Genomic DNA, 26,544 nt, shown 5'->3' on the forward strand with positions numbered 1-26,544 from the left:
CTCTTCTCACTGGTCTTATTCCTTGGAATTTTTTGGGTGGAACAGCTCTTGATTCTTACACATTTCTCCACAAGTGGTTCAACAAGTTCCCCTTATACAGGAACCGTAGTTTCTATATTGCAGGGGAAAGCTATGCAGGTTCTCTCTCTCTCTCTCTCTCTCTCTCTCTCTCTCTCTCTCTCTCTCTCTCTCTCTCTATCTATTCAGTTCATTAACAATAAACAATGCAGGGAAATATGTTCCAGAGTTAGCAGAGCTCATACATGACAAGAACAAGGACCCTTCCATGTGCATCGACCTAAAGGGCTTCATGGTACGCCTTAACATGGCCCACGCATACAGAGAGAGAGAGAGAGAGAGGTTAGCGAGAGAAAGAGTCAGGAAATGCGTGGAGGTTAGAGAGAGAGAGAGAGGGAGGTTACAGAGAGAAAGAGTCAGGAAATGCATGGAGGTTAGAGAGGGAAAGAGAGAGAAAACTTTTGTTCACATTTGTACCTGGTCAGGTGGGTAATCCAGAGACGTCTGATGGGCACGATTGGGAAGGGTTAGTGGACTACGCATGGAGCCACGCAGTGGTTTCAGATGAGACCCATCAAATAATAAAAGACAACTGTGATTTCCATAGCAACGACACATGGAGCAACGAGCGTTGCAACGGTGGCGTGGACGAAGTGTTGAAGCAATATGGGGAAATTGACATTTACAGCCTCTACACTTCACGTTGTATTCCAAACGCTTCTCACTCTCAGGACCGATGCATGTTTTCCATGTCCTCTTCAACTAAGGTAACGTATTTCTTCTCTACTTTACTTTTCACTTCCACCCTCAAAGGGTGCACCTTGTTTAAGGAGTCTATTTTAAATAATCAAAGTAAGCTGCACCTCTAATCCTGAACCCTTTTTTGTGCAAGAAACACCAGCTTGAAAATCTATCTCTACCTCTAATGTGAAATTCATCTTCAAAAATGGTGAGCAAATCTGTAAATAATTAAGAATTTTAAAAAATAAAGATCTAGATAACATGTTATAAGGTGCACTATTTTTAGCACTCGAAATATATATATATAAAAAACGCTGGGGATCATCAATTGGAAGGTTTTTCGCCAATATTTTTGATGATTTTTTTATTTTTTTGAGATGTTTTACAAAATTGATGCTTTTTATGAACGTTTTTTCTTAGGCCGTTCAAAAGAGAAATCTCATCTTTGAGGCCACACTCCTCGTCCTCTCTTTCCCTTTGGAAAAATTACATCCGTACCGTATATAATTACACAAAATATGGTAACATACACTTCTATGGGAATATTATACGCAAGGATGCTGGTACGAGATCTACGACATCGGACCGGTGCCTTTTATGAAAAACACCTCCCGGCCTTTTATTTTTCTACTTTTTTTCCCAGTTTGCCCCATCGTTCGAAACTCACAATATCAAACTTGCAAATTGATTTTTTTTTTATTTTGTTAGGGGATAGACAATCTGATGTAAAAACCTCGAACAGGATATATGCTGTCTAATATTTCAAATTTGGACTGCTTGTTAGCCTTAAATTTAACATAGAACAAGCTGTCCAAGCTTAAAAAAATGGAATGGGAAACAATAGCAATTCTAAACCTCAGATCGATAACTTATAGTTCGGAGGAAAAAAAAAAAAAAAAAACCTGTCCGCTACTGCTAATATCGAACCAAGGAACAACTTTGGAAAAATTGAATGAAGATGCAGAAAGTATAAAATAAAGTGGTATGGACGTATTATTTCCCTCTCCCTTTCCTATGATATATGTTTTTTTTTTCTTTTTTCCTATGACATTTGTCTTTTTTTTTTATATCGAAGCCGAATAAATCCATTAGGCAAAAGAAGGCATAGAAACAATGGAACTCCTGCCGTCTGATATTACATGTGATGATTGACGTGCGTTATAACTTTTGCACCCATGTTATCATACATGGAAAAACGATATTATGTCATCGTACCATTATAATATAATGAAACCATACTTCTAGAAAACCATATTTACGGTATTTATATGACTCAAAATTTTGCACACACACTCCCTTCATCTCATCAATTAATCTCAAAAATAAAAAGAATAAAAAAACAAAAATTACACCTTATATATGATCAAAATGAGTCCCCTCTAACAATGAATCGAGACCTTCCAGTTAGTAAATTTCAAGATCTAAGCCTTTATGAATTAAAAATTATTTTTTACATTTTACTTTTAACATTGTTAATCTAATGACAATAAAGTTATCTCAAAAACTTGGAAAGAAAAAAGATCTTTCTAAAGCTAAGATCTAAGTACCTCATCAAAATAGACGGCTTATGTTAATTGAGCTAACAAACACTTTCTAGATTGTGTTTTCTAATATTTCTTTTCATTAGAATGAAAAAAGTGTGTATTTCAAAATTTGGATCAAACAAATGGCTTTAATATGGTTTTCGAAGATTGTTTCATTATATCACTATACAACCGTTGTATGAAATCACTCCCCATATGACCTCAAGATATCTTTTAATAGTATTCTACATTTTAATCACCCTATACGATCAAGGTATTTTAGTATTACTTAAGAATTGTAAAGACAGCATCTCTCGAGAGCAGCGTTTTAAAAAACGCCGAGTCGAACTGGACTCGCCCTGTTCGACTCGGAATTCGCGAAAAGGGACCGGATCGGTTGAAAAATCAGAAATCGTCCGGTTCTAGAGAGAACCGGACGATTCCGCACAGTGACTCTCCGATTCACTGTACGGAATCGGCGAGTCCGAATAGTGAATCGGCGAGTCCGTACGGATTTATTTTTTTTTTCATTTTTTTTTTTTTTATTTTTTTTATTTTTTTTTTATTTTTATTTTTTTGTATTCCATGATAGATTTTTTTGTAATACTTGATCGATTTTTTTGTAATCCATGATCAAATTGTTTTTGTTTTTTTGTAATCCATGATCGAATTTTTTGGTTTTTTATAACCCATAATAGAATTTTTTGTAATCCATGATCCACATGTTTGTTTTCTTTTCTTGTAATCCATGATCGCTTTTTTTGTTTTTGTAACCCATGATAGAATTTTTTGTAATCCATGATCGAATGTTTTGTAATACATGATCGAAATGTTTGTTTTTTTTTTTGTAATCCATGATTGAATTTTTTGTTTTTTGCTTTTTTTGTAACCCATGATAGAGTTTTTTGTAATCCATGATTGAATTTTTTGTAATCCATGATCGAACTGTTTTTTTCTTTTTTTGTAATCCACGATTGAATTTTTTGTTTTTTTTTGTAATCCATGATCGAACTTTATGTAATCCATGATCGAATTTTATGTAATCCATGATTGAATTTTTTGAAAATTTGTGATTTTTTTTTTTTAATCCATGATCGAATTTTTTTTTGTAATCCATGATAGAATTTTTTGAAAATTTGTGATTTTTTTTTTAATCCATGATCGATTTTTTTGAAAATTTGTTTTTTTTTTTTTTTAATCCATATTATTCAAAGAGAAAATGAGAGAGATGATGATTCTGAGGCCACCCTATCCCAGCCATATTATTCACATATCGAGTCCCAACAGCAACAGTGTAAGGATGAGCACGAAATACTGTAAATTAAATGCTGAATGGCGGTTCATGCAGGGAAAGAACATATCAATATTCGCATATTCATTCAAAAACATGAAAATTCTTAATGGAGTACCCTCATTTTTTATTGAATTCCTAAAAAACAATATTTATAATGAATTTTAATAATTTTTTCGAATTTTTTTTAAGCTTTATTTTGACCGATTCACCCGATTCCCGATCCGAATCGCCGATTCGTAGATCCGGATCGGTTTTTTGGAAGCCCGATCCGGGTCACCGATCCGTTTTTTAAACCATTGCTCAAGAGGATATCCTTTGGAAAGTAAGCTTTGATCTACATGGCCATTGAAACTCTATTTCATAAAAATCTGACCATCCAATTGGGTTGATAGACGGTGGAGAGAGGTGGACATATCATGTTCTGGTGGGTCTCCCTAACCCTCCCTCTGTTGATCGAGGGTGATGTACTTAAGACATAGATGTTCTTTGGTCACATAGATTTTAAGTTTTTCAATTAACCAATATCCTACTCTAAGCACTACGTGAGATATCAGTACTCGATATGCCAATTATTTCCTAAATAAATTACCTTAGCATCGGCATTCTTGAATGCCGGTATTCTCCAAGTTACCTTGTGAGATATTCGTATATTTGAATATTTGTCTTAGCATTGTTAAATTTCCACAAGATTGTTGTGCTTTCAAACACCAATACTCACTCTAAACATATCAATTTCGATTTTTCAACACCAATATCTTACAAAATAAGTCACTCTATAAGATATCGGTATTTTTGGACAACAAATATCTTACCAAATAAGTCACTCTATAAGATATCGGTACTTTTGGACAAAAAATATCTATGAGTGACCCTTTATGATATGTTCTTGATGTGGACGTTGATAAGTTTTCTAGAAATAAGACAAAGGCAGGGGTGAAATATTGACAATTGAATCTCTTGGGTATATATATATATATATATATATATATATATATATATATATATATATATATATATATATATATATATATATATATATATATATATATATGGAAAATATCGAGATTAGCCCATTAACTCATATAAACATATGAGCTTAATGGTCAAGATTGAATCTGAGCCGATCAGACGCTCATTTCGTGTTTGAATTTTAATTTATGTTAAGATTATCCCACTAGCTCATATGAACATATGAGCCCAATAGTCAAGATTGAATCTGGGCCAATCAGACACTTCATTTCGTGTTTAAATTTTAATTATATATATATATATATATAGGAAAAAGCTTGGGTGAGCCCACTAGCTCATGGAATAGTATAAGCCAAACGACATAAATTGAACTGACGAGCACAGATGTCTGGTAGTGTTTGAATTTTAATTTTTTTCTACAAATCCAAATCACTTGAAATTTTAGTCGTTCTCATCAAGACACACCTAATAAAAATATAAAAAAAAATAATAATTTGAGAAAACAATTGACCAAAGTACCCTCAAAACTTTTTGGGGGTATTTTGGTCAATTTATTTCATATAAAATATTTTTTTTATATTTTTCAAAGATTCACCTATTTGTTATGTATTCCAAATTTCAACTGATTTGGATTTATATAAAAATAAATAAAATTCAAATACTACCGGACATCTATGATCGTCAGATCGGCCCAGATTCAATCTAGGCCGTTGTATATGAGCAATGGTATCATGCAACTGTTGTATAGTAATATGATGCAACAAGGTTAAAAAACCATCTTATGGCCATTTGTTTGATCCAAATTTTGAAATATACACTCTTTTCATTCTAATGAAAAATCACAAAAAAAGAAAAAATTGAAAACATAACCTAGAAAATATTTTTTTACGCCAATTAACAAAGGCCGTTCATTTTGGTGAGATGCTAAGATCTAGGCCTTAGAAATATTATTTTATTTCCAATTTTTTTGGATGGCGTTATTATCATTAGATGAACAATGTTAAAAGAGAAAAAAATGATTTTGAGTTTATAAAAGCTAAGATCTTGAAATTCATAAAATGAATGGTCTAGATTCGTTTGTGGAGATGACTCATTTTGACCATATCTAGGGTTCAAATTTAAATTTTTTTGTTTGGGGATTGATTATTGAGATGAAGAGAGTGTGTGTGCAAAATTTGGGGTCATACAAATACCACAAACATGGTTTTCCAGAAGTGTCGTTGCATTATACTATGATGCAACCGTTTCATTGGATCATATATATATTATTTTCTATATCTCCATATCCTAGCTGTCCGATCTGAATGGAAGGTTCAGATGGTTTCGACTACAATATCACAAGTGAGCCACTAACCGTTTGATCTAGGTCTGACGTCTCAAAGTACTTTATTTTTTATTATCTATTTTACAAATCATACGAAGATGAAATTTGGTAGTGTCATCTTCTCAATGGGGTGCACCTAAAACAATACTAAAAATTTATTTTAAAAAAAATAAAAAAACTAAAATATCCATGAAACTTTCATAGGTATTTTTTATTATTTTATTTTATCATGAATATTTTTTATATTTTTTGCAGGTGCAACCTTAAGAGGAGTAGAGCACTAAATTTGGAGTCGAAAAATACTTTACTAAAAAAAGAAGAAAAAAAATAGTTTAGAGGCATGACATTGGGATTGGGGCTATCTCAACCATCCATTCATTTGTCTTTATATAAGGAGGCTGCAATTATTTGTAGTTATTAGATGTCAAATTAGATGGTTTGAAATGTATCACAAAGTTTAAGTTTTTTTTTTGAAACTTTGAGTCTAGTCACTAACACTCTTACAATCATCTAATTTAAAATCTAACGGACAAGAGTAGTTGTAACCTTCTTGTATTAAAAATAAATAATCTCTTTATATTTTTCCAAAAATATACATAAGTAGAGAAATATGGTAAATTTTCCCTTCATTATTGCCAATACAATAAGTTCAATGTTTGAGTAATATTATGTTTTTCCTGCCGGTAAAACAGATGCTGCCGAGGGTATTGGGAGGGTACGACCCATGCCTTGACGACTATGCTACGGCTTTCTACAACCGTGCAGATGTTCAAAGGGCCCTTCACGTCACCGATGGCAACCACCTCAGGAACTGGACCATCTGCAAGTAACGCTTTTGCAACCTTGTTTGATTAAAAAAAAAGAAAGGAAATATTTTATAGAATTGAGGTGCATTATAAAAATCCATCGGAAACATTTGTTTTAATGTTGAAAAACTCTTTAATTGATTATTTCGAAATCGAGATGTATAAACATGAAAATAAAAAAATAAAAAATTGAGTCTCAAAAGTAGTACATCTTGCAACAAGTTATCTGGACTGTCCATTTTCAAGATTTTAATATGTTTGTATATCTACTTGATTTGAACTATTTTTTATGTTTAGAATTTTATAATTAGAAATGAAAATAAAATTTTAGGCTATCTTAAAAAATTTTACACCAAAATTACATGTTATAATCAAATTTGGAGGTGTGTATTAATTTGATTGTTTAAGGACTGCAACCTTATACAAACCGCATCCAAAAGAAAATATGTAATGAAATACTTTTCCTTATGGTTTGGAATTTCTTTTTTGGGAAATATTACCCTAGAAAAGTTTTGTGTAGCTTAAATAATACTCTGTGTGAGCATATCGTATATTTACTACCTGGGATGATTTTTTTGAACTAAAATTTTGGAAATTGCCTAATATTCCAAAGAAAAAAAATTTGAATTTTGAATTTCTTAACATATCTCACCCTTCAAAAATTGGACAGTTTATATCAATCTTGTGTGGTAATATTTTTTTCAAGCCCATAAAATATGCAATTTAGGAAAAAAAAATAAAAATTATCGACTATAGCATATGGGTGAAAAAGTTACATCCCCAAATTTCATAGTCCTAAAAATACTCCTGAATTTTGAGTTTTACCCAATTGATTAAATGGACATTATGCTCTATCGGTAGCATAAAATCTCTTCTAGAGAGAAAGTGATCTATTGGAAGAGGGCTGAAGTTTGTACAATGTGCCCGTCTTACAAACTATACAAGGCGCACATTTAAATTTTGTCCGAAGATGTATCTTAAATATTTTACATGGCTTGAAAATCTATGTTTAATCTTAATTATGAAATTTAAAATTTTAAAAAATGATACAAATTGAACATATCTATAAGCACTTGGAAATATATGTTTAGATAACTTATTATAAGATGTACTATTTTTAAGATTTGAATTTTTTTTTTTTTTTTATCTATATATCTCGAGGATGAATAGCCAATTAAAATATAGGAAAAATATCTCTATACCTCATATTTTTAGGTTTCATTTCACAATAGACTCAAAGTTTTAAAAGATATCTTGAGGCGTAAAAATTATAGATTTTATTTCTTCTAACCCCATGAGCTAATTTAAACCTGTTTTTTCTAGGCCAAATAAATCTAAAAATGCATACCTTTTCTAAAAACGATCCTCCCAAACTTCTAATAGAGTCGAGAGGCTATTGGGAGGAGAGAGAGAGAGTGAGAGACACAGAAGTTTGGGGTATATAAATGAAGAGAGAGAAATGATTGATTTTAAAAATAACATATATTTCTCATATTTGTTTAAGTTAAGAAATAGGTTTAGAGTGACTAGGGGGCTAGAAGATATCTTTTGAAACTTTGGGTTTATCAATAAATGAAACCTAACAATAGAGGATATGGATATATTTTTCCTAAAATATATAGTCTAGATAACTTATTACAAGATGTATTATTTTTAAGACTTTTTTTTTTTCCTTCCATATATCTCGAAGATGAATGACCAATTAAAAGGTTTTGAAACTTCAAAACGCTTTCTTCTATCGGAATTTTGAGGTTCACCTTACTTAAATAGTATAAGGCCATAGCCTTACATAAACTTTTTCCTTCAAAAAGATACTAAGCTACATGTTGTTGACGCATCAGAAATTAGTATTTGGATAAGTGGTCGCAAAATTGGCCGATTAGAATCGGAACCGTCATGTTAGATCGCTACCGGTAGGGTAGTGATTCTGGTTAGAGCCGGTTTTAAGGTACACTAGGTAAGATGACACTCTCCAAAAAAAATCGGGACTGAAACCGGCCGGTTCAATATGAAACCAACGGCTTTTATTCAAAATCGACCTGTTTTTCTAACCGATTCGGTTTACCATTGTTTTCGTATGTTATAATGCCGTTTTAACTTATCAGTCATTATTTGACACAAGCCCATTATTTTTCATATAACAAGATTTTGCAGCTTTTTTTTTCTTCCATTTTGTAATTTTTTTTTGTTTTTTCAGTCAAATATTGATGTTTTACACCGTAAAGTTTATATAGATAATCGATTATTGAATCAAAAGTAAAAAAGCAAAGAGTTCTTAGCGGATTGAAATGGGGATTTTTGAAAATTAGAAATTTCCGCCATTTTATCAAATGCACCTTTAATACCTCATATATTTTCATAAAATGGAGGTCTTTGATTGATTGTTGAAGGATTCAATGTTTACATATTCCAATTTTTCCAAAATGATTGAGATTTGAGGGTTTTTTGGGCCCGAAGTACTGCTGCTTGAAGAACTGTTTTTATCCAAACAAATTGATTCGATCATTTGATTAATTTTTATCGAATTGATCACTGAAGTTTGATCATAAAGGCCTTATCTATCAAATAAACTAGTTAATTTGATTTAATATTGATTAAATGTTTTTATATCGATTTTTTTGCTGCGTTTTTTCCTAAAATTTTCGTGAAGTAAAAAATCCGCGATTTTTTGAATAAAGATCTCAATAATGAATAAATTTTCATGAAATTTGAGGCATTTGAATCTTCGTTGAAGTATGTATCATATCACCATGTCAATTTGTTCAAAAAATGAAAGATTTGGGTTTGATTTCAACTCTAAAGTTTTTATGTTCTTTGGCTCGATTTTAGCCTAAATGTTTTTTGTGTTTTTAATAAAATTACATTTTGTTTTTATGAAAATATGTAATTTGTGATGAATACGAGAAAAAAAGAATATACTCGTTTTTTTTAATTTTATATATTTTTTGGTGAGCTTGTTGGATTGTTTTTAATATTATATTTTTGTTTACAAAAAAATATGTTATTTTGTGATGAATATGAGAAAAAAATATTTGTTTCTTTTTAATGTTATATATTTTTGGTGAGCTTGTTGGATTGTTTTTAATGTTATATATATATATATATATATATATATATATATATATATATATATATATATATATATATATATATATATATATATATATATATATATATATATAACATTATAGAAATATTTTTTTGTGATGAATATGAGAAAAAAATTATTTCTTTTTAAGGTTATTTTTGGTGTATGTTACTGATGTCTGTGTTCTCAACTTTTTGTTTAGTTGTGACATTTTCTTCTAATTTGTTTTTTTATTTGTTACAAGCTATCTATCATTTGTTGCAACTTCATAGTCCTTAAATCTGCTTATTGGCCTCTATGAAGAAAAGAGGTAGAAACTAAAATATGTTATACTCATCCCACATGTTTCCACATGCTGAAATGGATAAAAACTTAACTTGTTTTTTAAAAATATGCATCTTAATTTTGCATTTTAAAGTTGTCATCTTATATAATTTTTTTTTTTTCATGTTAAACTCAAAAGATTAGTGAGTAAATGAGGTTTGGCCATTATTTATTTGCCCATTTGAAAATCGACTTGGCCATATTTTTTTAAATATGTCATTTGGCCATATGAAGCAGCCCTTAACACGTTAACCCACACCTTGCATTTGATAACTTTAAGTAAATGAGGTGCTCTCTCTTACTACCTTGACTCACAATCTTTCGAAAAATTGGAAACATCATGCTACACAAAAATAAGCTATCAAACCCAATTTTAAACCGAATTAAAGGGTTTTTCAACATTAAAACAACATTTTTTAACATCAACACTAAAACAATATAAAAGCATATATTATTGCATCATCTATTGTTAGTTGGACTTTGTAACTTCATCCATTGAATTTATGTGAAATTATAAATTATCTTGCATATTTTCATAATATTCAAATTTTAAATTGAATAAAAAACTGTTTCAAATTTTTTTATAAGATAAATGTATGTAATATGATGGTGTATACTTAATCAAAGTTTTTTTATTTTTTTAAATTTTTTTTAGGGATTTCAACTCTTTTTTTTTTTTTTTAAATATACTTGACCGGTTAATCTGGTTAACCGTTCCGGTTAGTCTGATCGGTTAATAGTTCCGATTCGATTTTGCCAACATTGATTTGGATAATTATCCCTATCTGCTTGGTGGTCCAACACTGATGAAATCACCATAACTGACGCATCAGAAATTACCATGTGGATAATTATCTCTATCAGCGTGAAATCACCACAACTGATGCTTTTACTATAATTAAACCACCAAAAAACCAAATTACCCATGAGACCCAAAAAAAACAAAAAAAAAAAAAACAAAGAAGAAAATAAAACAAAAAACCACAATGTGGAGTATAAAGGGGGGAATTTTTTTTTAAAAAAGGGCTCTTTTAAGCAACTTAGGATAAAATCCTTAATTGGTTTTACCTCAAAAAGAATTTTGTTCTTGCTTTAGCGTGACTTTGTGAATGAGACTTAAGAAATCGGTGCGGTGCAGCGAAGAAATATTCAATGGGTGGGCAGATTCCAAGCCTTCAGTTCTTTCCATATATAAGAAGTTGATTGCAGCTGGCCTCAGAATTTGGGTATACAGGTGTAGTATATTTTTCTTTACTAATAAAATAGGATGAATGTTTTGGATTTTTTCAAGGAAATAGGGTTATTATGAGATCCTTGTGTAGTGGAGACACAGATGGAAGGGTACCAGTACTATCAACTAGATACAGTTTGAATGCTCTGGGGATTCCTACCTTAAGTCCTTGGAGACCCTGGTATCATGGCAAGCAGGTACACTCTAAACAGGGAAAGTCTACTACTAGCTATGGACTATGGAAAAATCTCTTTCTCATTTGATCGTCATTGCACAATCAATGAATGGAGGTCGATGGAGAACGGACCGACCATTGTGGTTGCAATGGGTTCACTCTGTTTTTCTTCATCCATCCATCCATCCATCCATCCATTGACACAGTGAATGATCAATTCAAGGCATAGAAACTTGAATTCGCATCCATCCATCCATCCATTGATACAGTGAATGATCAATTCAAGGAATAGAAACTTGAATTCGTTTGCATATGGCAAAAATTACATTTTCTTTGTTTTAGTCTTTAACAAATTTTTTATTTTAATTTTCCTCATTTTTCTTTTTGTAATTTATTCCAAGCTATTCTTGAGAGTAAATTCCCAACCATAAATTTGATTTTACTTCCCTACCTCGATACCTGTTTTGAGAGAAATCATTGCACATCCATTATGCAATTCCTTATTTCCTTGAAGTCCTGGCTCCCTCAGTTCCTGCTTTCTTGGCCCTATGATTTACTCATCTGCAAATGAATTTGTAATATCTTTTCATACAAACAATCCTGAAGCAACAATGTATTCTTCTCTTGCAATTCTAAAAAGTGATCCTGAGCTACATTTACTACAATCGCATAGCTAAAATCACACTTTCATAAAATCCATTAGGAAAAGTATATAACAAGACTATTTACCTTTTGGTACAAGGTGGTCATAATTAATCTTGACCTTTGGAAGTGAAATTGGGTGGCTGCATTTATTCCATTGACCAAACTCATAATTCAACCAAAATTTTTTTTAACTTTGTGATGCACCCAAGCTATTAAATTTTATCTCGGATGATTGCAAGTAATTGTAACCTCCATGTACTAAAGTTAAATGGTCCCATTGTTTACAACCCCAATACATTAAACCCAAAAGAACATTCTAGGAAATGACAATAAAATTTCCAGACCTCATAAACTAAACAAATATAGTAAATTACATGACCTACTGTCTTTCCAATACAAATTCAAGATTAGAAGATATACTAACCTAAGAACCTTCAGGGAAATGACATTAACACCTAATAAACTAAAACACAAATTAATGAATATGAATAAGCGTGCACAACAAAAAACTCAAAGAACATTCTTCCACAGAAAGAAGTCATGCAAAGTACCAAAACATCCTTACCAGAAATATCCAAGACAAAGCAAACAAAATGTTTTTAGAGATGCCACATGAAACTCGGTACATGAATTCCTCAGCCATATTGCATGACAATCCTAAAGTGATGCTGCTCACTCAACTTCACAGGAGGAAATATTGCAATTAGTTGTCTTTTTGAAGGTCAAGTGTCATGGTGTGCATATGAAACACAAAACTGCAGGGCTACTTTTATCATCGTAATGTCTGGCTCTAACACCAAATCACCATAGATATAATAACAAGCTTAGATCCATCACTAGATAAGTAAATAAAAATTGGTCATAAGTACTTTTCATTTATCAAATGAGATTATTTTGAATCTTTTACATGGCCCTGAGATACATATTTGACCATGTGCCAGTTAATAATAATTAACAAATACCTTTCCAAAATTAATAGTGACTAGGGTTTTACATTCTTTCCACAGATATCCTCCATTAAAATGAAGATGTGCATATTGGGCTACAGTTGTACATCATGAACTCTCAGAAAAAAAATTTTGTAGACAAAAAATGTCCTTTCTTCCCTTTGATTATAGTTTCACACCAAGAGAATTACACGAGTACTATTACTCACTTTCCCATTTGTAATGTGTACAAACAATTAGAAGAGTAAAATATGTACATTAATCAGGGTACGAGACTCACCAACATAGCATGGTGTGATAGCCCTTACACACCATTGGATCAGGGTGGGTTAAGTGAATCCCTGGCGATCAACATGTGGAGCCACTGATTAATATTCTTCCATGTTACCTCGAGGTTTTGTTGATCCCCTACCCTCCTATCCAATGGTAGGCATGATGCCAGCCACTGGAACGTTACCCTCAAAATATAGATATGGCATGTGGAGTCACTGATCAATATCCAAGCATATTACCTCAAGGTTTTGTGGATCCCCTGCCCTCCTGTCCAATGGTAGGCAAAATGCCGGCTGCTGGAACATTACCCTCAAATTTTTTAAAATATAGAAATTGTAGAATTTAATTGAAACATAAAACAGAAAACATGGAAGAATATTTCTCACAAAAAAGAAATGGAAGAATTTTGTTGATACTTAAACCATAGAATATAGTAGAATAAATAGAGCACAGCATAGTATGTTTGAAACATGTAACATAGCATGATGTAACAGAAACTCAGCAACATGTAATTCACTTCATTAGATTTGTTATGGATCAGGTGAGTGGATGGGTACAAGAATACGATGGCTTGACTTTTGCAACATTCAAGGGGGCTGGTCATGCAGTGCCTGTCTTCAAGCCAAACAGCTCTCTTGCTTTCTTTAAATCTTTCCTCTTTGGAGAATCACTACCTTCAGAAAGATACAAGAGTTAGGGGCCAAAGCTCCTCAACATACTTCGGTTCCCCAGAAAATTTTGCTCTTTTCGTTCGAAAGAGTGCATTATACTAGACATATACAAGAGTTAGGGTACATTATGCTAGATATACACATCAAGAGTTTATACTATGTGGAAATGGGAGAATTACATTTCCTAATATCCTTTTGCCATAGTTGCCATCATCAATGGCATAAACTAGTATCTACCAATATTGATCGATGTAACTTTTAAGATTCCAAAAGTGATAGATGGAAAGTTTTGGACTATAACCTTGTGGATTTGCAAGTGTTTTTGAAGTAATGGGAGAGGGGGGGAGAAATTTTCCAATACTAGCATTTGAGGTGGTGTCATTATTGATTCCAAATTTGTCATCATATTCGATGTTGATTACATTTCCGGAAATTATCATGAGGGCCACTTCAATCACAATATAAGTTGCATGCATAACCATGGGATGGACATGTTATTGTTCCCGGCCAACGAGGTACCAATTCTCCATGCACCAATTTGGTCCTCTTGTCTATGAGCAAGAAGGCCTAGCAACACACAAAGCAAAGTTAACTGTTGAAACAAACATGTGCTACTCAAAGTGGCTGTCGGCCTTGCAAACAATTCATCTAGGACATATACCTACTTAGTTTCAGGTAGAACAGTTGTCCCTGGTTTCCCAACCCATCAGCAAAAAAAAAGAAAAAAACAAGAAAAAGCAAGCAATTTAAGACTAAGCTAAATGATCATTTTCCTTAACTATCCCGCAGTAAAAAAAAATGGAAGTCTTAAGAGTTTCCTAAACAGATAGTTCAGTAACTGTTTTGGAGATGTGAGGAATTGCTTGGGAAAGGTTTTAGGTCACCCCACGCCTTGCACATCGAAAGGGCTTGTTGAGTTGTGCAGTGCAAGTTATTATCTCTCCTTTCTCAAATGGAACAATGCAAAAGTTTCCATAGCTTCTCTCCAAATCTGAAGAAAGTACATCTCAGCTTTCTCCTTCAAACTATGAGGAGACTCACGTCACCTTTTTATTTGTGCTATCAGTAGAGGAATGGCCTTTGTTACAATCTCTAATGATAACTGAAATGAGGACGAATTAATCAAAAAAGGCCCCTAGAATCAATCTCAGAAACAGACAAGATGTACGGTGCTCCACCGAATTGAAAACTAAATAGATTCATGACATGGATCTTTGTGCAAGGGCCAAAATATTATGTTCACAGTTCTGCTTCCTTGTTAGATTTAACATTATTGTTTTACACATAATCTTACTGCAAACGCACATTTTAGGAGGAAATTCAGACACAACATAATGTGAAATCCATAATTAAGAATACTTTACAATTCCATAGAACAAGACCCACATTAGATAAATGATCTTTCATCATTAAAGCGCAACATAAGGTCATTGGATGGATAGGAACTTCGGTAAGTAAATGGCAGATGACATTATTTAAGCAGATTTTCATATGATCATAACAGAAAATGGATATGGGAATGTTTGATGATTGTGACTAAAAAGTAGCTCAAAAATGACAACCCAAATAAAAAGTGTATCACATATTTCTAGATCCTAACTAGTTGCATGAAGACATTATAAACCAAGCTAGATGTAGAGAGGAATAGGGAGAATGTATCCAATAGTAGCACCTAAGATCTGTGATCCAAAACTCAATGAGTCCGACTCAAACTTGCCCGAGTTACTCGAACTCAACAGGCTGCCGAGTCTAGAACCAAAACCATAGGAAGGAACCTGTCAAATCTCATCTATTCCCATAATTTAATGTTGCGCTTTTAAGATTCCAATAGACAGCCAAGTTGAGCTGCCTGACTAAAACTTGAGACACCATCAGGTCCTAACTGAAATCCTTACTTTAAAACATTGCCCAAGATAATGTTACTATCGATTCCTAATTCAGAATAAGATATATTGATACAACTTGAGCAACTACTCAAAAGGTGCACTTTAGACACAACCACATATTACCATGGGATTTGTTCCCAGCCATGGTTCCTATAATAACATCTTGTCCAGGAGCAAAGAAGGCCTAGCAACTTCAGACGCTGAGCCAAGTTGTTTTAAGAAACACTTACTAAAATTGTTTGCATGATCAAACCCTTATCTGCCTGCCCTTGAAAGACTGCATAAATTTTAAAGATGAAAATAATGCAAAAGTTTTTCTACATTTTTCTCTCCAACTTGAGAAAATAATCAGGGCATGAGGGATCATCCAACTCCACTGAATTCTTCAAACCATAAAAATAAGGATTCCTTTTTATTGAAAAGAAGGAACTCACAGTACTTGTCAGTTTGTACAGTCAATGGAGGAATGCTCTGTCAAAACCTCATTCTGGTCTAAAGGAAAAAGTATTGAGTGCTACAAGAGAATTAGAGGCACAATTCCTTGAAGAAATGCACCCTAGAATGAATCTTAAAAACATATGCTCCTAGTAAAAAACCAAATGGATTCATGAATCATGACCTGTTTCTCACATAAGCAAAATTACTGCCAAACAATAGAACTACCCTCTGTTTAATTTTTGACCTATCTTCAGTAGTGGGCATTTGATAACCAACAAAACGTCTAATGCAGATCACCATCAAGGACATGTCTAATGAACTAGGATTTTGCAAAATAAATCACAAGGAAATATCCTAATATACTATAAGCACCATAGTTTTGCATGATAAAGCACAACAAAACATGGTATTCAAATATACAGTATTTTAGATATAATGCTATCTATAAAAAGGATAAAAGTAGGCCTAAAAGGACGTGGTTGGAAGTAGTTCGAAAAGATATAAGAACTTATGGCCTCACTGAGGGTATGACATTTAACAGAACAGATTGGTGGACCAGGATTCATGTAGCCGATCCCAAATAATTAGAAAAAGGCTATGATGATGATGATTATTATTATATAATAATATGTTATTATATTGCACCATAATAGTGACATATAATACTATTATGTTTTTATTACAATATTATGTTATAATAATTTATTGTAATGTCTATTATAATTTGTTCTTATAATTTGTTATTATAATTTATTATAACATATTATAATAACATTTATTATAATATTACTATAATATATCTTTATGATGATATGAACTAATTTACTATAATATTGTTATTATTATTATTATTATTATTATTATTATTATTATTATTATTATTATTATTAAACTGGTTTAACAACAAATTTCCAAAACCTGATTTTCAACTTAGTAGAGCCAAATATGGGATTTCTCATAAATTAGGTTTTTCTAGAAGCCTTCTTTGCTTTGCTAAATTTCTTCTTACCAGAATGCCAAAGAAATATCATCCTTTCTATTTGGCTGCAAAGAAGAACAAATATGGATGGATGGATGGAGCTTAAGATCTCTTTCTCTCTGTCTTTCCCTTTTTTTTTTTTTTTTTTTGTGAAGGTGTTATAATTGAGGGTGTTATAATTGAGGGTGTTATGTGGCTTTTAAAGGCCTTATGAGTTTGTATTGAAATACTTTTATCATTGTAAAACATAAACTCGGTGAGAGTGTGGACCCTCGAGGACCATACTAAAGGAATAATGTTTGCTTATAGCGGGCAGTGCTTATCGATCTAAGCCAGTCAGTTGGAAAACCCAAGGTACCTGTGCATAAAGAATTTACCGATGGGGGTTTTGGGTTAGCCCTTGATGAGGTCGGAGCTTATGCCTAGATGAGAGAGCCGAAGGACTGTGTGACTATTGTGTGTGATGGTATGCCTCTTGAGACGGGGGCCAAAACCTCATCCATATTCCATCACACGGCATGCATATTGATAGATTGTTTGGAAAAGCCTGATATCCACCTTTGGGTGAAGTGTAAACATGTGCGAAAGATACCCCTATGCGCCATAGAGCTGTGGTTGCATCAGGTCGTGGTGACCTTGACTTGTCTCTAAGGGAGGACCTGTAATCCACAGACCGGGATTGCAACTTCTTGATTCATCGACCTAACTTTGGTGACCCGCTAATGAGCCCCTGCTTGGACTGTGGGTCATGGGAAACACTGGGTCCGTTTGATAAAGCTAGTGTGGTCAGTAGTCTACAGTTGAAGGTGGAGTACCCCATTATTACAGATTGAATTTCTAAAACCATATGGATCATATTCCCATCATATTAATTTAATTGTATTCATTTTATTATTGAAATGATTTTAGTTTTATTATTTGAATTTTTATGAATCTCTCAATATTTTAATTATGAATTTTGGACTTATAAAAATACAGTTATTGATTTTACAAAATTGTAAAAAATCAAATATATATTAATTCTTTTTATTTAATTTTAAAACTTTTTTATAAAATTTCATGGGCCCACCATGTGGCATGTGGGTAGGGGGGGGGCACACATGTGCCACAAAGGGGTGGCACTTTGGATTCTCTTTAATTGCTTTGTGTTCAAGTCTTCAAGTTAGGGTAAGTTTGATTTGTGGCATGTGGTCAAACCTTGGAAGGAAAATATTGATCATGACTTTATTTGTTTTATAGCAAGTTTGCTTTAAAGGGATATGGTTAATTTGAATAGATAATAAATATTGACCTTATCTTATTTATATTTGGTAGTATTTATTTACTTGATAATATTTGACATATCCTTATAAAATATGTGACATGGATCATACAAGTTTATGGAATGCATGATATTTATTTTATTTAAATATATTGATGAGAAAATGGTTTAAAGTAAAGGAAGATAATGGTTCAAGCACTTTCCATAATGTTGATGGCTCATCTATGGAATGGATGGCTCAGATCTTTCACCCCACAAGTCACCTTGATCAACGGTCTAGATTCAATCTCATGAAAGAAACAAACTATGGGAAAATCCTAAGAAATCCTAAACCTAAATGTCCACTATAAATAGGGGTGCTCTCCTCCCAATTTGTACACCTCTCTCTCTCTCACCTCTCTCTCTTAAAGGGACATGCCCCACTCTCTCTCCTCCATATTTCTCTCTCTAATTTCCTCTCTCCAAAACCTTAGGTAGTAGTCTATCTCCTCTCTAGACCTAAGTTAATTTTAAGGGTTGGAAAAATTAGAGAGGGCCTAAGTTAATTTTGGTTAGTAAAGATTTTAAGGGGTGGTTACCTAGTTTGGCCGAAATCAGCTATCTCGGTTCAAGATTGAAGCTAGACCACATATCCCGCGTCATTGGATGTGGTGACTCGGTGTGGGGTGTAAAAAGCCCGGTTGAGGTAATCTCTGACATCTTTTCTTTTATTTATTTGTTTTTTTTATTTTATATTCTCAAGCATATTATTATGTTGTATGAATGACATCAAGTAGTTGAGATTTATTTTATTGATGTGTTATTTATTTTTGGAATTTCTATTATTTGTAATAAGACTATCTGTGAGTGATTTTATTGCCAAAATTATAAGGGGTTATTGTTATTAAAAAAAAAAGTTGTATTTCTCCTGCAAAAGATCACATAGGTCTTTCTTTCAAGTCAATAGTAAGAATGGATACTACGATGTGGTAACTGAGCATGGGGATGCTACCACCACGACCCCAGCCCCTTTCCTGCTTAGGATCTACCTTGAAGATCAAGGTTTGCTTATTTTTTGTTCTGTATCCATAAACCTATAGCTCTAAACCCTAGGTATCATACCAATGTAGCACCATAGCAAGTAGTTTATAACTCTTAGGAAAACTTCTAATTTCAATCAAACTACATGTCGAAATCTGTCAAAAGATATCCTAATCGATTCAGACTTATCCAGCACAGGTTCCTGAAAGCCACAAAAACTCGGACCCAACAAAACCCATCCAAATTGGACTAAGGCACTACTTATAAGGTCCACTAAAAGAAGAATGAAGAAGATAGTGAGACAACACCATTTTTTACCTTGACTGACTGAAATTGCACCCCCGGAGGCAATGATTAATGCCTCAACCATATTGCATCAAGGGATAAACGATATCTTACCAAAGCGATAAGACTTATCCGCTACTAAAGTCTCAAAAGTTTAAACTTTTTGAACTAACAAATCCCATCTCAATACGTTGCCTATGTGGATTTGGACCAACCAATCTTATCATCAATGGACACGTGGACCCACACATGCTATGATCAAAAGCGTGTCAAATCGAAATGTGGCACATTTCCCATGCTCATAACAATATGGAACTCTTAAAAAGAATATTTTGGCAAAAAGGAAGAAACGGATTTGAATGAGTAGGCTTTCTATTTTAGGTAAGTGTGAGAACCTTCAAAGTTAGGGTTAACATGGGAATCCCCCAACCTTCCCCTGGGGCAAAGAGGAGAATGTTAGAAGAAGCCCCACCAAGAGATAAGGGTGGCAATCGGGGCCGGGCCTCCCTAGGTCCAACCCAAGCCCAGTCCCGGCCCTATTAGGGTTGGGCCAGCTAAAATCAAATGAAGCTAAAGTAAAAGAAGAAACAAGAAAAAAAGGTCCCGACCGGATAGAACCGGGCCAGCACTGGCCCTAAGGCCATAGTTTTTGGGCCAAGCCTGGCCCTGGCCCTGTTAGGGTCGGGCCAGCCAAAATCAAATGAAGCTAAAGTAAAAGAAAGAACAAGAAAAAAAAGGGCTTCACTGGGCCAGCATTGGCCCTAAGGCCACAGTTTGTGGCCCAAGCCCTAATTTTTTAGGGCCCGGCCACCCAACCCACTGCCAGCCCTGTCAAGAGTGAGATACACTCGCACTGTCATGGGACTTTACCGACAGCCAAGAAAATGTATGACCCATAAGAGAGAGAAGAGAAAGACAGAGAGAAGCTGCACAGGTTTTTCATGCTTTTTCCCTCATCCAATGAAAAATTGGAATCCCAGTCAGGTTTCAACACCCACTAGTAATTCATAGGCCAAACCTAGGCTGAAAGCTGAACACATCAACCCAACACCCAAAAAATGGAGGCTCCACTCACCCATTGCACAAAAATGCCCAATTCCTGCCTAAAGGTCCATGTCAGATGGCACATAGCTGCTTGCCCAGTCAAAAACCATGGCCAGGTACGTCAATAACACTTTTCTTTTTTTAATAATTGTTTTTTACATTATGGACTTTTCTTACCATATTTGTAGTCGCTATATAGGAATCTGTTCATAGCAATATTATGCATTAATGTATAGCCCAATTTGGCTGCAGTATTTTGAGTATGTATGTTGTATATATGTTTCTCTCAATGTAAAAATATAACCTTTTCCTCGTTCCATTCCCAACTCTTCGAATTACTTTATGGAGTCTGCATTGGGAACAAGGGGAGAGTTTTGGTTGCCTCTTAAGAAGGAGTTTTCTTGGTCTAGTGAGGATTTGGTCACTAATTTGCCAGGCCAGCCCATGGTGGGGTTTGAGCACTATGCAGGTTATGTGACTGTGAATGAAGCGAATGGGAGGGCTCTCTTTTACTGGTTCTTTGAGGCTTCTCATCCAGAACAGAAGCCTCTAGTATTGTGGCTCAATGGAGGTAGTATCTATACAAACTATTAAGAGAATTTGGTCATAAGATGTTAGTTCAAAGCATTGAGATATTCTCCAATTTATATGAGACTTATCACCTTGTATTTAACTTCTAGATTTTAGTTGGTAGTCATTTGGGTTTTGCTTTTGATCTTGGTTTTTCAAGAAAAAAAGGTGCTTTGCATGTATTCATGAGGAGAAGGCTATTGTGTGTGTGTCATTTTCAAACTTGCCTTTTCACATTACCAACATGCCCTAAACAACAAGTGGAAACATGTAAATACAAAATTCATTAAAGTTTAAAAGACCATGGGACACCAAAAAGTATAGGCACGGACGCACTCGTCTTCGCAGCCACTTTTGAAAGGAGCTTGAATATTTATTTATGAAAATGTTCATATAAAATTTCAACCTTAGTTGAGGGATTGTCTGTTTCTTTTGTAGCGTGATGGTTTAAAATCCGTCACATAGTTCAAGAAAGTTTGTTGTAGACTTTCTTCCAAGTCAATGACACACCTTTAGCCACTTCATTTCAAATCTAATGGTTGATCGTGATTGATGATGTGAAATCTGATTGTTTAAATGGTGTTATATAGTTTCAAGAAAGTTTATTGTGAACTTTGTGCCATGAGACACCTTCAGCCACTTGATTTCAATGGCCGACAATGATTATGACTTTCTTGAATGAAAGTAAATGAACCTATTATCTACATTTTCAAGGAAAATATAACCAGCTTTGTATTCACATTATTGTAATAGAAAAATAATAATAAATGCACCTAAGTTCATCAGGACACGATTTGCTTTTCTTTCATTCTTTTCATTCAATGCTTTTCTGTTTTTCTATTTGATTTTTTTAGGCAATTCAATAGAGAAGACAGACCCTTACCCATTAAAAATGAGTAGGGTAGCTTTAGTGGTGGATATGAAAACCACCTCATGGTGACTATGGCCTAAGGTGGGTGCTAGGCACCATGACCCCAGCCCCTTTTCCTTTCTGTTTTGTATCTTTCCCTGAGCTGGGTTATGATGGTACATGTGAGTCATGTTTTGCAGGTCCGGGGTGTTCTTCAGTGGGTTACGGGGCAACACAAGAGATTGGTCCTTTTTTGGTGGATTCCAAAGGCCTTTTAAGCTCAACCCTTTCGCTTGGAATGGGGGTAGGTGGTCACCTCCAGTGTTGTAAAGAGAGACTCGAGCCTGGTGCTGCCACCCAGGCTCAAGCTGAGTACTCGGCCCGAGTAGGCCAAGTTCTTGTCAAGGCAAAATAATGTTAAAAAAAAAAAAAAATTCAAAAAATATAATAAAGTATTTTTAAAGTAAAATTAAACAAAACACATCTAAATGCCGATAAAAAATTAATAAAACATAGATTCCAGAAAAAAAAAAGTCAATTTGTGGTAGGTAACTTTAGATATAATAAAAGGGAAAGGTTTCTATATTTCACCTACAACATAGAAGATCTATGCTTCCTCTACCATCCAGCTATCCAATTTTGATCAAGAGAGCCACTCACCATTTGATCTTAGATCCGATGTCTCAAAGTATTTTATTTTCAGTTTTTTATACAAATTGTATGAATATAAAATTTGGTAGGTGTCATCTTCTCATTGGGGCGTACCTATTAAAAATATTAAAAATAATTTTTTGATAAAATATAATGACCAAAATACCCCTGAAAGCTTTTAGGGATATTTTGATTATTTTATTTTATTGAAAATATTGTTTTTATATTTTTTAGTAGTGCGAGTATAATAGGATTGGACGTCCAGAATGTAGTGTCAAAATAGTTTATAGAAAAAAATTTAAAAATAAAATAGTGTAGAGAGGTGACATTGTGATTGGGGCAACCTTAACCCTACATTCTGGATGGTTGGATAAGATGAAGTATATAAGTTTTATGTTGTAAGGAAAACGTAGAAAGCTTGTCCATAATACAAAAGGCTCTAGTTAACATAGAAATGTGGTTTCAACATCAAGAATCTTTGTGACATCCTTAAAATATATTTTCATATCTAATTATAAAATTTAATGTTTAAAACATAGTGTAGGTCAAGCATATCTATAAAAAATTGAAAAACTTAAAAATTAATGTTCCAAAAATGCATCAACAAATGCACTAGTTCCAAAACTTGAAAAAAAAAAATTTCTCATGTCCATCCATCTTGATGTTGAGATATTCATTTGAGGATATTTGGGCATCAAAACGACTTCTTCTAGTGACATTTTTGAGATGGGCTCTAATTTGATTGTTTAGAGCCTCGGCTCTATATAAACTTTTTCCTAATAAAAAATATATATAAAAAAATAAATACTCATACCCAAAATACTTTTTCATCTTTACCAACACAATAGAAAAAACATGACAGAAAACATATTACTAAATAATTTCTTTCATTTTTTTTTTAATTTTTTTTAAGATCCTAGGTGAGTCCAAGCTGGCTCGCTTGGGTAATCAAACACTAGTTTTCTCCACTTTCCTGGTCCCCATTATCTAACTCCCTCGCCCCAGTAAAATTCTTTCACTACACTCGATTGCAGTAGCCAATATTGTATTTCTGGAGTCACCAGTCGGTGTGGGATTTTCTTATTCAAATACCACCTCAGACTACAAGCTTCTTGGTGATGATTTTACAGGTATGCTCTCTCTCTCTCTCTCTCTCTCACTGATCTTATTCCTTGGAATTTTTTTGGTGTAACAGCTCTTGAGTCTTACACATTTCTCCACAAGTGGTTCAACAAGTTCCCCTTATACAGGAACCGTAGTTTCTATATTGCAGGGGAGAGCTATGCAGGTTCTCTCTCTCTCTCTCTCTCTCTCTCTCTCTATCTCTCTCTCTCTCTCTCTCTCTCTCTCTCTCTCTCTCTCTCTCTCTCTCTCTCTCTCTCTCTTCAGTTCATTAACAATAAACAATGCAGGTAAATATGTTCCAGAGTTAGCAGAGCTCATACATGACAAGAACAAGGACCCTTCCATGTACATCGACCTAAAGGGCTTCGTGGTACGCCTTAACATGTCCCACGCATACAGAGAGAGAGAGAGGTTAGAGAGAGAGAGAGAGGGATTAAAACAGAGAGAGAGAGAGGGGGGAGGCTAGAGAGAGAGAGTCAGGAAATGCATGGAGGTTAGAGAGAGAAAGAGAGACTAAACTTTTGTTCACATTTGTACCTGGTCGGGTGGGTAATCCAGAGACGTGTGATGGGCACGATTGGGAAGGGTTAGTGGACTACGCATGGAGCCACGCAGTGGTTTCAGATGAGACCCATCAAATAATAAAAGACAACTGTAATTTCCATAGCAACGACACATGGAGCAACGAGCGTTGCAAAGATGGCGTGGACGAAGTGTTGAAGCAATATGGGGAAATTGACATTTACAGCCTCTACACTCCACGTTGTATTCCAAACGCTTCTCACTCTCAGGAAAGAAACAAGTTTTCCAACTCCTCTTCAACCAAGGTAACTTCTCTACTTTAATTTCCACTTCCACCATCAAAGGGTGCTGCTTGTTTAAGGAGTCCATTTTTAATAATCAAAGTAAGGTGGACCTCTAAACTTTTTTTGTGCAAGAAAAGCCCGTTATTATGGCTTGAAAATCTATCTGAAATTAATCTCCAAAAATGGTGAGCAAATCTGTAAACAATTAAGAATTTTAAAAAATAAAGATCTAAATAACGTGTTATAAAATGCACTATTTTTAGCACTCGATTTTATTTTTTTTATATATTGTCATAGCGTTTGGGATTATCATTGGAAGGTTTTTCAACAATATTTTTGATGATTTTTTTTTGAGATGTTTTACAACGTTGATGCTTTATATAAACTTTTTTTTTAGGCCGCTTGAAAGAGAAATCTCATCTTTGAGGCCACACTCCTAGTCCTCTCTTTCCCTTGGGAAAAATTACGTCCGTACCGTATGTAGCATATTCTGTAGGAATATTATATGCAAGGATGCCGGTACGAGATCTACGACATTGGACCGGTGTTTTTTTATGAAAAACACCTCCCGGCCATTTATTTTTCTATTTTCTTTTCCCCAATATTGTTTGAAACTTATAATATCAAACTTGGAAATTAATGTTTTATTTTTTTATTCTTTTAGAAGAATAAACAATCTGATGTTTCAAATATCGAACAGCTCTGGCTGTATGATATTTCAAATTTGGACTGCTTGTTATCCTTAAATTTAACATAAAACAAGCGGTCCAAGCTTAAAAAAATGGACTGGGAAACAATCGCAATTCTAAACCTCAGATCGATAACTTATGCACTTACCACGACTTGTTATGCCTAACTTAAACCATATTTAGAGTTGTTCGATATTTGAAACATAAAGATATGCCCTCCCCACCAACCTGAGAGGCTTATGGTTTGCAGGAAAAACAAATAACATCCCACTGACCGCTACTCCTAATATCGAACAAGAAACTACTTTGGAAAAAAAACATAAGTACTGCCCTTCTGCGTAACGTTCACATAAAATTGAACGAATATTTCCCTCTCCCTTTCCTATGATATTTCTCTCTTTTTTTTTTTTCTTTTTTTCCATGACATTTGTCGTTTTCTTTTTTCTTTCTTTTTTTCTCTATTTTTTTATATCGAAGTCCAATAAACCTATGGCAAAAGAAGGTACAGAAACCATGGCCCTCCTCCCGTCGGATTTTACATGAGATGGTTGAAACTTTTGTACCATGTTCTCCCGGCATGAGAAAATGATATCATGTCACCATGCCATTATAATATAATGAAACCACACTTTTAGAAAACTATATTTGTGGTATTTGTATGACTCAAAATTTTGCATACACACTCTCTTCATCTCAATAATCAATCTCAAAAAAAAATTGCACGTTATATATGGTCAAAATGAGTCCCCTCCAACAATGAATCTAGACCGTCCATTTGGTGAATTTTAAGATCTAAGCCTTTATGAATTCAAAATCAATTTTTTCTTTTTTAACATTGTTAATCTAATGATAATAAAGTTATCTAAAAGACTTGTAAAGAACAAAGATGCTTCTAAGGTTCAAATCTAAGT

General features: G+C 33.7%; 1 protein-coding gene and 1 pseudogene across 5 annotated transcripts in view; both read left to right on the top strand.

The window, feature by feature from the left end:
- SCPL31 (serine carboxypeptidase-like 31) overlaps positions 1–26,544 on the top strand; it is a 42,055-nt gene that overhangs the window by 3,059 nt on the left and 12,452 nt on the right. For 2 of the 4 annotated variants that reach the window (XM_088858524.1, XM_088858527.1), the window contains 7 exons: positions 46–138; positions 231–313; positions 504–785; positions 6,562–6,695; positions 11,226–11,321; positions 11,410–11,515; positions 13,900–14,387. In XM_088858524.1, coding sequence (XP_088714650.1) covers positions 46–138; positions 231–313; positions 504–785; positions 6,562–6,695; positions 11,226–11,321; positions 11,410–11,515; positions 13,900–14,055 — 950 coding nt within the window. In that variant the 3' untranslated portion in view covers positions 14,056–14,387. Of the gene's footprint in view, positions 1–45; positions 139–230; positions 314–503; positions 786–6,561; positions 6,696–11,225; positions 11,322–11,409; positions 11,516–13,899; positions 14,388–26,544 lie in introns of those variants that run through there. The other 2 variants (XM_088858526.1, XM_088858525.1) reach the window with 1 other exon arrangement.
- Positions 21,194–24,879, top strand: LOC148783333 (serine carboxypeptidase-like 32; annotated as a pseudogene). The gene is made up of 5 exons (XR_016049577.1): positions 21,194–21,513; positions 22,563–22,666; positions 24,209–24,301; positions 24,426–24,508; positions 24,697–24,879. The product of XR_016049577.1 is annotated as a serine carboxypeptidase-like 32 (transcript).

This window comes from Amborella trichopoda, chromosome 2, assembly GCF_054954075.1.
Source record: "Amborella trichopoda isolate Santa Cruz 75 chromosome 2, AtrichopodaSantaCruz75HAP2 v2.0, whole genome shotgun sequence".
In the NCBI taxonomy this organism is placed as follows: domain Eukaryota; kingdom Viridiplantae; phylum Streptophyta; class Magnoliopsida; order Amborellales; family Amborellaceae; genus Amborella; species Amborella trichopoda.